Source organism: Macaca nemestrina, chromosome 16 (genome assembly GCF_043159975.1).
Source record: "Macaca nemestrina isolate mMacNem1 chromosome 16, mMacNem.hap1, whole genome shotgun sequence".
NCBI lineage: Eukaryota > Metazoa > Chordata > Mammalia > Primates > Cercopithecidae > Macaca > Macaca nemestrina.
In genome coordinates, this window is record NC_092140.1 from 74,739,856 (window position 1) to 74,758,376 (window position 18,521).

The following is an 18,521-nucleotide window of genomic DNA, read 5'->3' on the forward strand; positions in this document are numbered from 1 at the left end:
GTAGCTGGGAATTACAGGCACATGCCACCACGCTTGGCTCAGTTTTTGTATTTTGAATAGAGATGGGGTTTCACTGTGTTGGCCATGCTGGTCTCAAACTCCTGACGTCGTGATCTACCCACCTTGGCCTCCCAAAATGTTGGGATCACAGGCGTGAGCCACTGCACCCAGCCTAATTATAACTTTTAAAAGAGGTGTTATATTGTGTTAAGATCAAGGACTTGCAGTCAGTCAGATCTGGGTTTGAGAATAATAAATTGTCATTTATTAACCATGTCAGAGTTTTTCATTTTGAGACGGAATCTTGCTCTGTCACCCAGGCTGGAGTGCAGTGGCACGATCTCGGCTTACTGCAAGCTCCGCCTCCCGGGTTCACACCATTATCCTGCCTCAGCCTACCCAGCAGTGGAGACTACAGGCGCCCACCACCATGCCCGGCTAATTTTTTTGTATTTTTAGTAGAGACGGGGTTTCTCTGTGTTAGCCAGGATGGTCTCGATCTCCTGACCTCGTGATCTGCCTGTCTCAGCCTCCAAAAGTGCTGGGATTACAGGTGTGAGCCACCGCGCCTGGCCAACCATGTCAGAATTTTTCTACCGAACTCGGGTAAATGGTGGGAAGGAACAAATTTAGGAGCACCAGCACCCCCAGACCTCCCCTGGCCACCCCAAGGAGCAGGTGATCAATATCTCAGCACACCTCTACTTACTTGTGGCACACCAGTGTGTCTTAGGCCTTAGTGAGCTGTGAGGTGTATGACCTTAGGTAAGTTACTTCTCTCATTTTCAGTTTCCTTATCTACAAAATGGAGACCTTAGGGAGTTAATGTGGGTATGAGAAATGTACATAAAACATATTGCACAAGGTGAGGCTTGTAGTGTATGCTAATAAATGGTAAGTTGCTGCTGCTATGGTTGTTAACAATAATTATAAAAAGCAAATGGAATGGGCTTGAATTGAAAAAAAAATTAGACACATAGTTTTTTCTTTATTAGCCTGCATTGTATTTTTCTTTTCTTTTTCTTTAATGCATCTTTCTAGGACAAAAAATAATATCAAGGATATTTTGGCACTAATCGTGCGATCTGTAGCAAGAAAGTTGAGCAGTCTGAACTGTTGAGACTTCCAAGGAGACTTCAGAGAACCAAGACAGTGTAAAGGAAAACAGGAAAAAAGACTTGTTAGACATTATTAAGGGCACGAAAGTTGAATTGAGCACAGTAAATGTACAAACAACAAAGCCACCCAGCAGAAGTCCCCTTAAAAGCTACAACTGGCGGGCCTCAAAGAGCTGCAGAACATGCTCCAAAGAAGAGGTAAATTTAATTGTAATTTGAATGTTGTTTGAAACTAATTTTTTTTTTTTTTTTTTTTTTTTGAGACAGAGTCTTGCTCTGTCGCCCAGGCTGGAGTGCAGTGGTGCCATCTCCACTCACTGCAAGCTCCGCCTCCCGGGTTCACGCCATCCTCCTGCCTCAGCCTCCCGAGTAGCTGGGACTACAGGTGCATAATGCCACGCCCGGCTAATTTTTTCTATTTTTAGTAGAGACAGGGTTTCACCGTGTTAGCCAGGATGGTCTCAATCTCCTGACCTTGTGATCCGCCCGCCTCGTCCCTCCAAAGTGCAGGGATTGCAGGCATGAGCCACCGTGCCCGGCCGTTTGAAACTAATTTTTTGAAACTCCAGTAAGCTTTTTCTTTTGGCAAAAAATATTTTTAATACAAGTACTTGGGAGATGTTGAATTAATGAAGAGTAAATATCAGCTTGTAAACACAGGGACTCTAATAATTACTTGAGAAATGCTGTGATTGTATTATATTTAAATAACAAGAGGATATCTGTACACAATCCAGTGAAAGGAAAAGAGGAAGTGATCTCATTGAGAATTCCACACTCTTACATATTTATCAGTGTTATTAACTGCCACTTAACTGCCTCTTTAAGCTGCTAATTAACACTATCATTTACATCTTGATTTGAAGGTAGCCTCATGTCTGTAAAGGACTTGCTTATTTGAAATTTTCAATTTTAAAGGTTTTTTTCTGGAATAAAGTTTTAGCATGTTGATTACAACTGCTGTATATGACTTCCTTTCACCAATAACTGTCAGTGCTTGGCTTCCTCAGAGCATTATAATTACTTGTGCTTGTCAAAAGGGTATTACATTTAATTCTAAGTGCAATCAGTGGTATCTTGGCATTGTATCGTAGGTTAAATGGCAGTATTTTTTTTAGTGATACATAATGATGTATTTCAGTGATGTCATTAATTCAAGTAGTGAGGTGTGTGGCTTCAGGATACCCATCACTGACTTCTCTTGTCAGAACAAACAGATAATATAGGCTTCTGTTTCCCAGAATGGCTTAACATTTTAATGGAACCTCTTGGTTTCTACATGGTATCAAAAATACCTCTAGAAAGTATAATTGGGTGCTAGAGTAAGCTAATTCAGACAATCATTACCCGTAATAGGTACTTCCTCCTCCTCCTACTCCTTTGGAAACAAAACAGTTATATAAGTATATGGAAGTAAGTAACACACGCAAACATATATAAATACTTATCAAGAATGGCATTTTTAAGGCTCCCAAACCTGTTTATGACCCCGATGCCCTTTATTATAATTTAATTAACTACTACAGAAATGGTAAAGTGAGTTGAATGCTTTGGAAAGAGTAAAGGTCACATAAAAAATTTATTTCCAATTAGGCACGAGTGAGACAAATATACATACGCAGGAGCATCATATCCTTAGATTGCTTTGTAAGCTTTCTTACTTTCTCGCTCCACTTTTCCACTTAAACCAAAATTGAAAATACTGCAGGATGGGTGTGATACATATAGAAGATATGTCTTAGAACCTTTTATCAGTGGTCCTATGTTTCTAAAAGAGGCTTTGGTCCTACATCAAAAGATTGGTGAATGTGGTGCATTTGTTTTGAGTTTTTGGAAGGTGTCTTGTAATTATTTTTGCCTCCCCTCCCCGCTTTTTAAGGACTCCAGGGTGCATGGAATTAGATTAGTCATGATCTTTGCTTCATGAGGCACTGTCATCATAGTTTCATGCACAGCCTGCTTTTCTTTCTTTGTATTGTATATTAAATCCCCATTGATACGGTTACCATGGTTACACTACCTCCCAAACTTAGTGGCATAAAACATTCACTCATTATGCTCTCAGATTCTGTGGGTTAGCAATTTGGCTGGAACACAGTGGGGAAGGCCAGTCTGTGCTCTATGATATCTGGGGCCTCAGTTGGAAGACTTAGTAGTCTGAGGCTGGAATCATCTGAAGTTTGCTCACTCATAGGTCTGGCAGTTGATGCCACTGTCAGCTGAGACCTTAGCTGAGGGTGTTAGCAGAAACACCTACATGTGGCTTTCTTTGTGGCCTGGGCTTTCTCGCCGCATGGTGGCTGGAGGATTTTGATAAATGGATAAGCCCCTGTGACCCACACACTTAACCAAGACACTGTGTTTCCCATTTTCACCTTCCCAGTCAGTAGCCTTCTGTCCTGAGGCAATTGCTGCTTTGTTTTTTCACCTCAGATTAGTTTTGCCTGTTCTAGAACTTGATAGAAGGCCGGGCGCGGTGGCTCACGCCTGTAATCCCAGCACTTTGGGAGGCTGAGGCGGGCGGATCACAAGGTCAGGAGATCGAGACCACGGTGAAACCCCGTCTCTACTAAAAATACAAAAAATTAGCCGGGCGCGGTTGTGGGCGCCTGTAGTCCCAGCTACTCGGGAGGCTGAGGCAGGAGAATGGCGTGAACCCGGGAGGCGGAGCTTGCAATGAGCTGAGATCCGGCCACTGCACTCCAGCCTGGGCGACAGAGCGAGACTCCATCTCAAAAAAAAAAAAAAAAAATAAATAAATAGAACTTGATAGAAATGGAATCATACAGAATATATTCTGTGTCCAACTTCTTTCACTTGATCCAATGTGTATGAGAGTCATTCATGTTGGCATAAGCTGAGTACTCTTCCATTGCTTGGATACCTCACAATTAGTTTTTTCTTTCTGATAATAGACCTTAGGTTGGTTACAGTTTGGGGCTATTATGAGTAAAGCTGTGAACAGGTTAAGCTGCCTTAATATTTGCTTGTAATATGTATTGTTTTTGAAATGCGATAGCATCTAGTTGAAAATTCCACTAATTTATAATTTTTGAGGCTGATCCCTCATCCCTCCACATTAATATATTGTTCTGTGTTAACATTTCAGAGTTTATTTAAAACTGGTACCTAATAGTTGAGATTTCTTGCTTTTGTCAGAAATTGTATTGAATGATACTTTTTTGATCAACAGAAAATTTTCACCCCAAAATCATTTCACTTTTCACTAAACTAATGGCATAGTAAGCAGTCTCTCTTTCTTTCTTTCTCATTTGGTTTTCATTTTCTTTTTCAGAAATGAGCCCCTGAGTCCTGAGTTGGTGGCAGCTGCATCTGCTGCCCTCTTTTGACAAACAAGCCAGAGCTGCTCAGGCAGCTCCGTAGCATGAGGAAGAGTCGGGCACAGGGAGGTGGAGAAAGACCTAAAATTAGGTAAGTGAATGAAACCATTAGGTCAGTAATGTTTATATCTCAAAATAGGCCATTTTCATGTGGCTAGTAAGTAATACATCTCAGCTCACTGCAACCTCTGCCTCCTGGGTTCTAGTGATTCCCCTGACAGCCTCCCCAGTAGCTGGGATTACAGGCACGCGCCACCACACCCAGCTAATTTTTGTATTTTTAGTAGAGATGGTGTTTCACCATGTTGGCCAGGCTGGTAACTCCTGACCTCAAGTGATCCACTCACCTTGGCCTCCCAAAGTGCTGGGGTTACAGGCGTGAGTCACCGCACCCAGCCTAACCTGTCTTTATAGCAGGATATGCTCACAGTTGGAGTATTTTCAATACATTGTGTATTCCGTGGATTTTTTTTTTTTTTTTTTTTTTTCTGAGACGAAGTGTCTGTCGCCCAGGCTGGGGACTAGGAGTTCAAGACCAGCCTGGGCAACATAGTGAGATCCTTTCTCTAAAAAATAGAAAAAAATTATCTGGGTATGGTGGTACATGCCTACAGTCCTAGTGACCTGGGAGGTTGGGGTGGGAGGATCACTGGAGCCCAGAATTCAATGCTGCAGTAAGCTACGATTGTGCCCGTAACACTCCAGCCTAAGCGACAGAGCGAGACCCCCTCTCAAAGGGGAAAAATAAATGTTGTATGTGATACATAAGTTCCTAGGCCAGCCTCCAATGGCTCACTTAATCTTTCTACCAGTTACTTATATGAACTTCTGATTTTCCCCCTATTTAATAAACTATATTAGAGGCTAGATCTCATTCATGACTGTATACCCTGTAGCATCTACTCATGTGGCTTACAGATCATAGGAACTAGTTATCTTAAATTCTTTTTTGAACAAACTGTACTATAAAATATACATCTATAAAGGAAAGTAGTTAATTCAATTAACGTTTGTTCATTAGAACTGAAGGTGAAGCTAAAAGAACAACCCCCTGTATTACAAAAACTGCATTCTGTTGTGTATGATAAAAAGGAAATGCAAAATGCATAGGGACAATGAATCACCTCTCCCCTGCTCAAATGGTGTCCGTTAAGTGTGCATCAGAAAGGAATTTTTTGTCAGGGCAGCTGCTGTTGTCCAGCCAAAAGAGACACTTGGATTCTTGAAGAAGCCAGCTTGTTTTTTAAAATTAAAAAATCTTATTTCTAAAACTGAAATTAGTTGGCAAGGAGGCATTGAAATTTTATGTATTTTATAAAACAGTATCAAATGATTATACTCTAGTGAGGAAAGTAGCACACAAATTTATGTAATAATTTGATGAAGGTACTGTTTGAATGTGCTGTACTTGCATGAGTCTAAAGAATGTTTCCAATTAAGTACAAGAATAGCAAAATGTGGAAACTTAAATTTAGCAGTTGTTCATTGTTGTTATATTACCATCCCAAATAATGTGGAAATATAGTTGGCATTCAGTGATTTTTTTTTTTTTTTTTTTTTTTTTTTTTGAGACAGAGTCTCGCTCTGTCACCCAGGCTGGAGTGCAGTGGCCGGATCTCAGCTCACTGCAAGCTCCGCCTCCCGGGTTTACGCCATTCTCTTGCCTCAGCCTCCCGAGTAGCTGGGACTACAGGCGCCCGCCACCTCGCCCGGCTAAGTTTTTTTTTTTGTATTTTTAGTAGAGACGGGGTTTCACTGTGTTGGCCAGGATGGTCTCGATCTCCTGACCTAGTGATCCGCCCGTCTCGGCCTCCCAAAGTGCTGGGATTACAGGCTTGAGCCACCACGCCCGGCCAGTGATTTTTTTATTGACCGATTGAATGAGTTATTCTGTTCCATGATTCCTACGTCTTGTTCCCCATTAAGTTCTTACCACTACTACAAAGGATATAGTCATAGGCCCTACTGGTTATCCTAAAATCGACAGGCAGTATAACTTAACGGAAAGAGTGTTGGTGTTATGTAGAACTGGATTCAAATTCCGATTTTGCCACAGTAACCTTTCCCCACCTATAAAATGAGGGTTAGTACATACATCTCCAGGATTAAATGAGGTTATCTGAGAAGTGTGAGGTACAGTGCCTGGAACATAGTACACATTTAATAAATGTTTGCAACTATTAGCAAGTGTAAAATATGATGATCCTAATGATGATGGAAAAGACATAGGTTGGACAGTGTCTACCAAATAAAAGATAACTGTGAGATAGTTATTTTATTGGTGTGATTGCTCTGTAAATGTGGCTAGTTAAGCCTGACAACTGTGATTGTTACCCAGTATCAGATGATCTAGGCAAAAATACTTAATATCTGCCAGTCAGTGTGTGATTAGAGACATTTCTGCACCTAAAGGCTCATATAAACCGATACAGAAAAAGCAAATAGATAAAATAAGGCTTACTCAGGTAGAAGAGTAAATGAGCTGTTTGTTGACATGCTTTAGTGGGCTTGACAAAAGTGTGTAAACAGGTAGGCTGGAGGATAAATTATATGTAATCTATGCCTCTAGCCCAGAAAGGTCAAAAATGTTTGAAAAAATAATTAAGGAACAAAAATACAGGGAAAAAAGTAGCCAAGGGACAGATATTGATACTCATTTTCCTTTTACAACTTTATTAAGGTATAATTTGTGTTCAACAAACTACATACATTTGAAGTATATAACTCAAGTAGTTTTGACAAATAGATACACACATGAAACTGCCACTTACAAATCTGAACATTTTCATGACCCTTAAAAGTTTCCATATGTCCTTTTGCAACACACACACACACACCCCCCCAATGCAGGCAACCATTGATCTGCTTTCTGTTAAAATAGATTAGGCTGCATCTCTTAGAATTGTACATAAATGAAATCACACAGTATATACTCTTGCATCTGGCTTCTTCCACTCAGCATAATGATTTGAGATTCATCCATGCTGTAACATGTACAGTAATGCATTTTTATTACCAAATAGTATACAGTTGTATGGCTGTATTACTTTTTTTTTTTTTTTTTTTTTTTTTTGAGACGGAGTCTCGCTCTGTAGCTCAGGCTGGAGTGTAGTGGTGCGATCTTGGCTCACTGCAACCTCTGCCTCCTGGGTCCCGGTTGAAGCAATTCTCCTGCCTCAGCCTCCTGAATAGCTGGGATTACAGGCACACATCACCATGCCCATCTAATTTTTGTATTTTTAGTAGAGACGGAGTTTCACCATGTTGGCCAGGCTGTTCTTGAACTCCTGACCTCGTAATCCGCCTGCCTCGGCCTCCCAAAGTGCTGGGATTACAGCTGTGAGCCACTGCGCCCTGCCAATGTGTTACATTTTTGTACCTATTCACCTGTTAATGGACATTTGGATTGTTTCCCAAATTACAACCCACATTTGGGTATTACAGAGAAAGCTGCCATGAACTTTCGTGTACAAGTCTTTGTATGGACATGTATTATCTCTTGGGTAAATATCCAGGAATGAAATAACTATGATGAATAATAGATGTATTTTTAACTTTTTAAGAAGCCATCAAGCTGTTTTCCAAGATGTTTGTACCATTTTACGTTCCCAGGTGGGAATATGGCTCATTCTCAAAAGATGATCTGAAATTTCAAAAGTAAAAAAGTTATTGAAACATGTAATATGATGGTGGTAATTAGCCTACTCATAGGGTTGGTTGTGAGGATTAAATGTACTAATCCTTTAAAAACATTTAAGCACAGAGGGAGGCACTCAGTATTCATTAGCAATTTTATTGTTATTCTGTTGATCTAACTTCTTTGGTTGTTAACAGTAGTACATTAGTGACTAATTTTGATAGAGTAAAAATAAACAGACTGTATTTTAAAAATCAGAGTCACATATTGTATAAAAATATTCATATTCATAAAAATACCTTTAAACAAAATACAAATTTAATTTTTTTCCAGTAGAAGGGGCAGTGATTACCTGGCATTGTTGTAAAACCAAAGTTAAGCTTGACATTATTGTAGTTATAGTCTTTATGTATTTATTTATTTTTTGAGATGGAGTCTCGCTCTTTCACCCAGGCTGGAGTGCAGTGGCCTGATCTTGGCTTACTGCAACCTCCACCTCCCGGGTTCAAGCAGTTCTCCTGCCTCAGCCTCCCAAGTAGCTGTGATTACAGGCATGCACCACCATGCCCGGCTAATTTTTTGTATTTTTTGTAGAGATGGGGTTTCACCATGTTGGTCAGGCTGGTATTGAACTCCTCACCTTAGGTGATCTCCCCTCCTTGACCTCCCAAAGTGCTGGGATTACAGGCATGAGCCATGGCGCCCAGCCTAGTTAGAGTCTTTAACATAGTTTTTGTTGCAGTTACCTCTCAGTGATACAACTTTTTATTATATACTGTAATTAAGAGTGTCAAGATATGAAAAATATACAATCCAGGATTGGTTATAACATTTTTTAAAAAGGTATTTACACTGACTTGTTCTTATTTAAAATGTCTTACACAGACACATCACCTTCACTTTGGGATGTGGAATTTGCTAAGTAGTTAGCCACAGAAAATGAACACCCCTTCAGAATGGGTTTGAAGAGCTGATCCACTGGATGAAAGAGGGGAAACTGGGAGTTCCCAATTAACAGTGAAGCAGGTAAGTGTTAATTTCAGGGGTTTCTAAAATTCATTGAGATTATTTCTGCCAGATATTCACTTTTAGAGTGTAGATACTTAGATGAATTTCAAAACACTGTGTAGGTATCTTCACGGTGTCCTAAAGAGAGTAAGTTGCAGCAGAATGCATGCAATATAATAGAATTTTATAAAATTCGAAAACCAAATTTTGAATATACTTTGTTAGCTCTAAAGGTGATAAAACTATAAAGAAAATGATCACCATAACACGGTATTTCAGGAAGGCAGAGTAATTGAGGAGGGACACCCAGGGGCTTTGACAGTACTATCATTCTGTTCCTTAAGTTGGACGGCAGGTTCACAGGTGGTCATTTCATCATGCTTTTATGTTGTTATATGTTGTATATATTATAGTATATGTTAGTTATATTATACATTATATTTTGTTTGTAACAGTGTTTCATAATATTTTAAGGAATGAATGGAAATGGCACATAATGAAGATATGCAGTGCCTAGCCATCAGTAGAATCCCAGCATTATCAGATTCCAGGATAATTCCAGTACAAAAACAAGCAAACAAAGGACATCTTACCTAGAATGCAAAGACCGTTTATATTCTAATAAACTGAGACATTCAAATAGGAAATCCCTCTTTTAAGGATGGCATTTTTTATATGCTTGGAAGTTTTTTTTTTTTTTTTTTTTTTTGAGACGGAGTCTGGCTCTGTCGCCCGGGCTGGAGTGCAGTGGCCGGATCTCAGCTCACTGCAAGCTCCGCCCCCCGGGTTTACGCCATTCTCCTGCCTCAGCCTCCCGAGTAGCTGGGACTACGCCGCCTCGCCCGGCTAGTTTTTTGTATTTTTTAGTAGAGACGGGGTTTCACCGTGTTTGCCAGGATGGTCTCGATCTCCTGACCTAGTGATCCGCCCGTCTCGGCCTCCCAAAGTGCTGGGATTACAGGCTTGAGCCACCGCGCCCGGCCGCTTGGAAGTGTTTTGAAGCAGAAATTGGTTGTGAATAAGTCTACTTCTCCTTATTGATAGGAAAGTATAAGCTTGCTTCTAATGTCACTATTATCCCTGCCAATAAATTTAAATTCCTGGAGGTAGTGTTGCTTATGAACTCACTCACTTGCTTATTAATACCGGGTGCATTTACCCTCTTAGGGGATGACCATGGGTATTTTTAAAAGATAAGAAATTTGCTGAGAATTCCTTAAATTTTTCTGATTTTTACTAGCCAGTGAGGACATTGTCCCTTTTTGCAGGTAGCTTTGAAAGATGGTGATACCTCCACAGTTGAGACCATGTTGTTAAAACATCCTTCATTTAATTATATACACATTTGGTTCTAAAGAATGTATTATCCTTAGATTCTTGGTTCTAAAGAATGTATTATCTTAAGATTCTTATTACTATTCTTAAAATTGCTCTAAAACTTGCTGAGGTAATCAGTTTTAAATTCTGTAAAAACAGATAACAAAACCCTCTTAATCCTAAAGGTGGTTTTAAAGTTCATGCATTTATACGTGTATGCAAATTGGCTATTAAACTGGGAAAATTTTATTCTAAGTAACCAAATCTTAAGGAGCTAAAGCAAACCTGCTTTATGAAATATATTAATTCAAGGACTAAGCAATTTCTGAAAACAGACTGATTTACTGTGCTGCTTAGTATTTCCTCAAAGTAGAATACAAGCGACGGTAGCAGAGGGAGGAAGTAACTCATACCAGGAAGAACAAACAGCTGCTGGAATACGCTTGTGGTTTAGAGCTTCTTTTAAAAATCCTGTCAGCTGCAAAAGAAAGGAAGGACTAATATTTTGCACGATGTCAGTAACATCTTTATGCAGATGCTCCTTTTGAATGTGGTACAGAAAGTTGGAAAACACTTAGGCATAGTATCTGGCATAGTGCCCCTTAGGGAGCACTTCATATACAGACGGTCCGGGGCTTAGGATGGTTTGACTCAGAATTTTTTGACTTTATGATGGTTCCAAAGGCGATGCACATTCAGGAGAAACTGAACTTTTAGTTCCCATACAACTATCTTGTTTTTCACATTCAGGACATTGTTCCCATAAATTACATGAGTTATTCAACCGTTTATAATAAAACAGGATTTGTATTAGATGATTTTGCCCAAATGGAGGTTAATGTAAGTGTTCTGAGTACGTTAAGGTAGGCTAGTCTAAGCTCTGATGCTCAGTAGGTTAGGGTGTATTAAAGGCATTTTGACTTACAGTATCCTCCCAATAAACCCATTGTAAGTCAAGAAGCACCTGTAGAGATCTACCTTTACCAATTTCAACTATGACAAATTTAATGTTCCTGTATTGCTTTTAAATCAGAGAGCAGCAGCAGGTCTGAAATAAATACTGCAGTTAGCTTTGTGTTCTTCACTATTTATTGAACAGTTCAGAGGGCAAGGAAGCAAAGAGAAACGCTCTGAGTGTGTCTTCGCTTGCCAGCTCCTGAATTGTTAACAGTTCTATAATGGCCTTCCTTAATGGCCTTCCTACTTTTCTCTCATTTTTTCTGTTCTCTTCCCTTTTTTTGACCCTGTCTCAAAAAAATCAAATAAAAATATCCCTTGGGAATATGTAATGTTTGTATATGGAAGCCCTCAATGCCTTTCTTGCTACCTGTAGGGTAAACTCCAAAATCCTTAGCTTAGCATTCAGATTCCTCCATCAAACTGGGTTCCTAGGCCAGCTATTTCAGAGTTAATGTTACTCTTGTTTGGGGGATAGTGTCTCGCTCTGTCACCCAGTCTGGAGTGCAGTAGCACAATCATGGCTCACTGCAACTACCACCTCCCAGGGCCCAAGCATTCCTCTCATCTCACCCTCCTGAGTTGCTGGGACCACAGGCCTGCACCATGCCTGGCTAACTGGTTTTTGTACTTTTTGTAGGTTTTTGCCATGTTGCCCAGTCTAGTGTCCAACTCCTGGGCTCAAGGGATCCCACCCCTTCTTGGCCTCCCAAAGTGCTGGGATTACAGGCATGAGCCATTGCACCCAGCTGATGTAAATGCTTTGGTTCCACCCCACCACCATGTCTGACTAATTTTTGTATTTTTAGTAGAGACGGGGTTTCAGCATGTTGGCCAGCCTAGTCTCGAACTCCTGACCTCAGGTGATCCACCTGCCTCGGCCTCCCAAAATGCTGGGATTACAGACGTGAGCCCAGCCCAGAAAACATTAGTTTTTAAGAGGCAACAGAATGGTAAGCTGAAAGTCCTGGTTATTATTGTCAGGGGCCACAGACAGATCAAGTCAGATAGGAATCATTTGGATTTGATAAGGGATTACTAGTGGTTTTGAGAAGATTAAGACTAGAGAGGCAAATATTTTTATATTTTGTGGCAAAGGAGATGCAGTCAAAGTAGAGATTGGGAAAAAGGTTGAAAAAGTCTGCAAGGAGAAAAATCATCCTTTGACTGCTTACTGCATGCCAGGTAGAGATCTAAGTAAGCCCAAAACCATAGAGTGATCTTCAGTTTCTCTTATCCCACATGTTCACCCATTATCAAGTCTTGCTGGTTCTAGTATATTCCAGCTCATTGTATTTCTCTTCATCACCTCTGTGGCTAACAGCCTTTTCTAACCTAGATTTAATGTAGTAGTTTCCTAAGAAGTCTCTGTTTCCAATACTGATTTGTTACAATATATTCACCATACAGCAACCGGAATGACGTTTTTAAAAAGTAAATAGGACCATGTCTCTCTCCTACTAATAATGAACTTTCCATGACTTTCCATCACACCTAAGGCCTAAATTCAGTGTAACAGCCTGCAAGGTACAAAGTGAGGCCCTTGAAGTAGCATCTTATAGCTTCTTTGCTCTCTTGGTTTGAGCCACACTTTCTGTTGATTGACTGAAACCCCATGTGTGTTGAGGAGCATCTGTATATGATGCTTTGTGAGAGTCACATTAGGTTAAAGCTAAGTCAGTGACACATGCGGCTGTTGAAATAATTTTAGTATTTAAGAGAACTACCAAATCCGTAGAGTTTATAGGCAGTTGGCAGAAAATAAAAGTGTTCCTGCACTTGTCCTTGATTTCCCTAATTGTGTAATCTCTTACATCATTATTTTTCCACCTACCACACCTATATGTTGTGACTGAACAGGGTAAAAAAAGTCTTAATCTCTCTAATGTTAACTCTTGATCAGTTGCTATAGCCTTCTATGAGATCGTATCTGGGCTTTGAAAAGAATGTTTAATTGCATTTTATTAGAGTTGTGTGCTATTGATAGAGGATAAGAGAGGGCCAGGTAAGCTTGATGTGTATGTATTGATTGTCTTAACCTCCCTGAGCTTTAGATTTAACTTTTAGTCTTTTTTTATTGGACAGCTTCACGTTTCTTAGGAATCTCAAATTCTGTATGGTATTTGAGTCTTCACCAAATTAGAAGGAGAAAATCTGTAATGGTCAATGTATATCAGTTAAACTCTTCAGAATATGTGAGATGATAATAATTATCATTTATTGAGTTCTATGGGCCAGGAACTAAATGCTTTACAGTACAGAGATACTATATTAGATTGTCTACTTTTGGGAGAAGGGGCAGGAGAAGGGGAGATTTTCTTATGAGGGAAAAACTCCAAGATTACATCCCTGTTGTCTTTCCTTCCTCTGAATAGTTTCTAAGTTATTTGATTAAAAATTATGTTTTAATTAGAATTTGATGGCCTTTTAAAAACTTTTACTGACACTCAACGTGTTTGTTTTTGTAGGAGCTGATTAAGGCTTTGGAACAGAAACCAGATGATACACGATAGTATTGTCAAAGAGCTTATTGTCACATTCTTCTTGGGAGTTACTGTGGTAATTTTTCTTCCAAAGTATATTGTCCCTTTTTAATCAGTTACTTATACATTTTACCCAGGACAAATTAGTCAAATAAAATAAAGGTTGTCTTTGAGGATTTTTTAATTGGTCTTTCATACAAGGTAAAGTAGCTCAAGTGTGACAGACATGTTGAGCAACACCTATTTACATTTTATGGATGTCTCATTTTCCTTCATTGGGTGGAGAATGTATATAGATTTCATTCATAGTTATTGGGTAAGCTGATAAAGAATAGTATCATATTTACTATTTGACAGAGTATTAAAATGAAATGCTGTTTGTATTCTTTATAAAAATGAATGTGGCCAGGCACGGTGGCTCATGCCTGTAATCCCAGCACTTTGGGAGGCCAAAGCTGGAGGATTACATGAGCCCAAGAGATCGAGTCCAGCCTGGACAACATAGCAAGACCCTGTCTATATTAAAAAATAATGTATTTCTGTGTTTTGTAACTTTAAAGAGTTATTCTGATGAATAATCTGGATAGGGAAAAACTGAATTTTTCTTTCTTTCTTTTTTTTTTTTTGGTTAGACGGAGTTTCGCTCTTGTTGCCTAGGCTGGAGTGCAGTGGCTTGATCTCAGCTCACTGCAGCCTTCTCCTCCTGGGTTCAAGCAATTCTCCTGCCTCAGCCTCCCAGGTAGCTGGGACTACAGGCACGTGCCACCATGCCTGGCTAATTTTGTATATTTAGCAGAGACTGGGTTTCACCATGTTGGCCAGGCTGGTCTCAAACTCCTGACCACAGGTGATCCACCCTCCTTGGCCTCCCAAAATACTGGGATTACAGGTGAGAGCCACTGCACCCGGCCAAATTACATAGATTATGCTAATGAGAAAAGGAGATGAATTTTGTGACACAGCTTTATTCATTGACTGAAGAGCTTTAAAAATGAAGCTAAATGTTAAGCCAAAAGGAAGGTACAAGAGTATTTATTTGAATTCTGTCTTGGATTAGCTCTTCCTAATTTAAAACCATTTGGTGTTTCTACAAACTCGAAAACTTAGAAATCTAAAACTGATTCATATTCTTTGTGTATTTGCTAGGATCTGTACATAACTGACGAAAAACTCATCTTTTTCTACATAGTTGCTGTTGCCGATGCAAAAAAGTCTTGCGAACTCAATCTAATTCCACTGCTGTGCTAAGAAAAGGGTATTCAATAGCTACTCTTTTTGTTGAGCTTGGACTGTAAATAGTAGATGTTTAATTTGTTGAATTGAGTTCATTGTAAGCTTTATAAGTAGTAAAATTCTATATTTATACATTTTATAGAAGAGATATGACTCAATTTTAAATACAAAGTTATAGTTGTATTATTTTGTTAACCATAGTATGTGATAGTAGATCTATACTTAACATATTTTAAAATAGTGATGATTGAAATAACGGCAAGGTGTAGATGAAACTGAAGGATTTCACATTCCTTTTATATCATTTGGAATTTACTGTATTTAACTGACTAGAGAACATCTTATTCTTCAGCCAAGCTGAATAGGCTGCATTGAATGCTATGAAAGCTCTGTATCTGTGTGCTTTATATCCCATCTTGTTTCTAAGTGTAACTTTATTCTTTAAGAAACTTTAATTCCTTTGTATAATTATATTTTGGAATAAGCAAGTATCTACAATTAAAGTGAAATTCCTTCTGAAGCAAGTTCTAAAATTAAATTTTACTGGAAATTGTACTAGATGTTAACAGTATTTAAGAAAGTCTCTTGGCTTACTAACATATACTTAAAATATATTTTTTCTTTCAACAATAGAAAATACTGAGATGTTTTTATTTAGAACTGCCTAAATTCCTTTCTTTTTTTTCTTTTTTCCGGGTCTGGCGGCACGGAGTCCTGCTCTGTCACCCAGGCTTGAGTGCAATGGCACCATCATAGTTCACTGCAGCCTTGAATTCCAGGGCTCAAGCTGTCCTTCTGCCTCTGCCTCCTGAGTAGCTGGGACTACAGGCAGGTGCCACCATACTGAGCTAATTCGTTAAACATTTTCTTTTGTTGAGACGAGATCTTGGTACATTGCCCAGACTGGTCCCGAAACTCCCAGCCTCAAGTGATCTACTGCCTTGGCCTCCCAAAGTGCTGGCATCACGGATATGAACCACTGCACCTGGCCCCTAAGTTCTTTTCTTGAATAATATCTTTCTTTTCTTTTTTTTTTTTTTTTTTTTTTGAGGTGGAGTCTCACCCTGTTGCCCAAGCTGGAGTGCAATGGTGTGATCTTGGCTCACTGCAACTTCCACCTCCCGGGTTCAAGCAATTCTCCTTCCTCAGCCTCCTGAGTAGCTAGGATTTAGGCACGCACTACCACGCCCAGCTAATTTTTTGTATATTTAGTAGAGATGGGGTTTCACATGTGGGCCAGGCTTGTCTCGAACTCTTGACCTCGTGATCCACCTGCCTTGGCCTCCCAAAGTGCTGGGATTACAGGTGTGAGCCACCACACCTGGCCAGGTAATATCTTAATATCATGCCATTGACATTTATCCTCTAATTATTTCAGAGGTGGCCTTCAGAAGACAGCCTCTTTGGTAAAATTGCTATTGAGGATATTTCACTGAAAAACAAATTTATCTTTAAATTTAAATCCAGGAAAAAATTTAAACTTTTAGGCTTCTATTTTTATCAGATGGTAAAAAATTTGTAACTCAGAATATTACCTTTTCCCCTTTTTGTGTGATAGATTGCTTGGTTTTAGTTACTGATTATTTAATAAGTTATTCAAATCTAGGATTTTGATATAATGATTCTTCTCTAGAATATAGTATGTGTGACAGAGTCTATTTAAAATTTTATTAAGGCCCATGGGGCAGCCCTTGAGGAAACCAGACCTTGGAGATCGCCAGGCAGGATTAGTGGCAAGAATTGAGAGAACAGAGCCTCACAGAGCTCATTGGGGACCGTCCCCCAGGCACAAGAGTGTCTCAAGGAAGCAGTCTTCTCCCACATCCCCCAAAGATAGCTACCAGAGGGTCAGTCCTCTGAGCCCTTCTCAGTGTAGGAAAGACAAGCGTCAAAAGCTTCCCCACTCACCCCGAGATTGCCTTCTATTACAACACGTCATTTGGCCTCACTGAGGCCGAGCAGAGGATGCTGGCCCTCCCAGGATATTTTGGGTCAAATGAAGAGGATGAAACCACAAGTATACTTAGCGTGGAGAATCTGGTGGTCTAGACTGAGAATCAGCCGAGCTTAACACAGCTGGGGTCTGCTACTCGTGTTTTGTAGACTTTTGTGTAACTATTTGTACCGTAGCACAGAATGTGAGGAGGAAGTAACACACACAGAGGAAGATGTGTGTGTATGCATGTGTTTGAATTCACAAGGAAGAAATTATTTATCTTGAGCTTTTCCCTTTGTTATTCAATTTTTATTGATTTATTACTAATAACAATGATAAAATATAAACAAGAGCAAATGGGGCTTGGTCTGTCATGTGGCTATGAAAGTTAAGATGTGACTTTTGAGTAGGACATGCTCTGAACATTGCATTGGCAGTTTCCAACCTGAAGCAGAAATCTGGAACCTTAACTAAAAAGGGATGGAGCAAAGTTAACTTGGTGTCATAACTCTGAATTGCAATTTATTAAGTTATAAATACATTAAGAATTTGACTCCTACAATGACAGCAACAAACAGGTTTCATATTTGGCTGATTTAGTTAGTTATGACCATTAGACTGCTGAGCTACTTAAAAATGGTGATACCAGAGATATTCAAGAAGAACTTTCAGATTAGAGTCCAGGTGACTTGACAAAATTATATGAATTAATTCTGCTTTAAAAAGATAATGTAAGAAGCTGGTAGTTCAGGTAGTGAGTCAAATGAAGAGCCATCTGTTCTGAGCAAATAAATAGTAACTGTTTTGGAAAGGACAGTATTGTCTTCTGAGGAAATGGGCAGTAGGTACTGACCATGCCACTACCTGGGACCAGGATGCTGATTACATGTTCCTGAACCAAACTGGCAGCAGAGACCTCAGCGGGGGAACTGGTGAATGGATGTTGTTCTTAAACATAACTTGATTATATTGTTCAGAAAGAAAATGTATTAATTAACTTTAGGTATATATAAAGCAGGTAGAACAGTTTACAATTTTACAGTTTAAGCTTTTTTTTTTTTTTTTTTTTTTTTTTTTTTGATACGGTCTCTGTTGCCAGGCTGGAGTGCAATGGCGCAATTTCAGCTCACTGCAACCTCCACCTCCTGGTTTCAAGCAATTCTTCTTCCTTGGCCTCCCAAGTAACTACAGGCGCATGCCACCATGCCCGGCTAATTTTTGTATTTTTAGTAGAGACGGGGTTTCACCATATTGACCAAGATAGTCTCAAGCTCCTAACCTTGTGATCCACCTGCCTTGGCCTCCCAAAGTGTAGGGATTACAGGTGTCAGCTATAGCGCCCAGCAAAGCTTTTTAACTTAGAAGTATGAGTTAAAGAAGGAAATAGAGGAAATAAGCCTTTGTAGAAATTTAGAATCCCTTTTGTTTGCGTTTTCAGTCTTCTACACTTTACAGACTCCCCTCCGCCCCCACAACAGAGTCTAGCTCTGT

The 18,521-nt window shown here is 39.5% G+C and overlaps 1 protein-coding gene across 4 annotated transcripts in view; it reads left to right on the forward strand.

The window, feature by feature from the left end:
• Positions 1-1,041: 1,041 nt before the first annotated feature.
• The window catches only part of LOC105490777 (NIMA related kinase 3), a 55,791-nt gene continuing 38,311 nt past the window's right edge, over positions 1,042-18,521 (forward strand). For 2 of the 4 annotated variants that reach the window (XM_071081296.1, XM_071081299.1), the window contains exons 1-4: positions 1,042-1,316; positions 4,414-4,550; positions 8,982-9,122; positions 13,847-13,937. In XM_071081296.1, coding sequence (XP_070937397.1) covers positions 13,878-13,937 — 60 coding nt within the window. In that variant the 5' untranslated portion in view covers positions 1,042-1,316; positions 4,414-4,550; positions 8,982-9,122; positions 13,847-13,877. Of the gene's footprint in view, positions 1,317-4,413; positions 4,551-8,981; positions 9,123-12,187; positions 12,332-13,846; positions 13,938-18,521 lie in introns of all 4 variants that reach the window. The other 2 variants (XM_071081297.1, XM_071081298.1) reach the window with 2 other exon arrangements.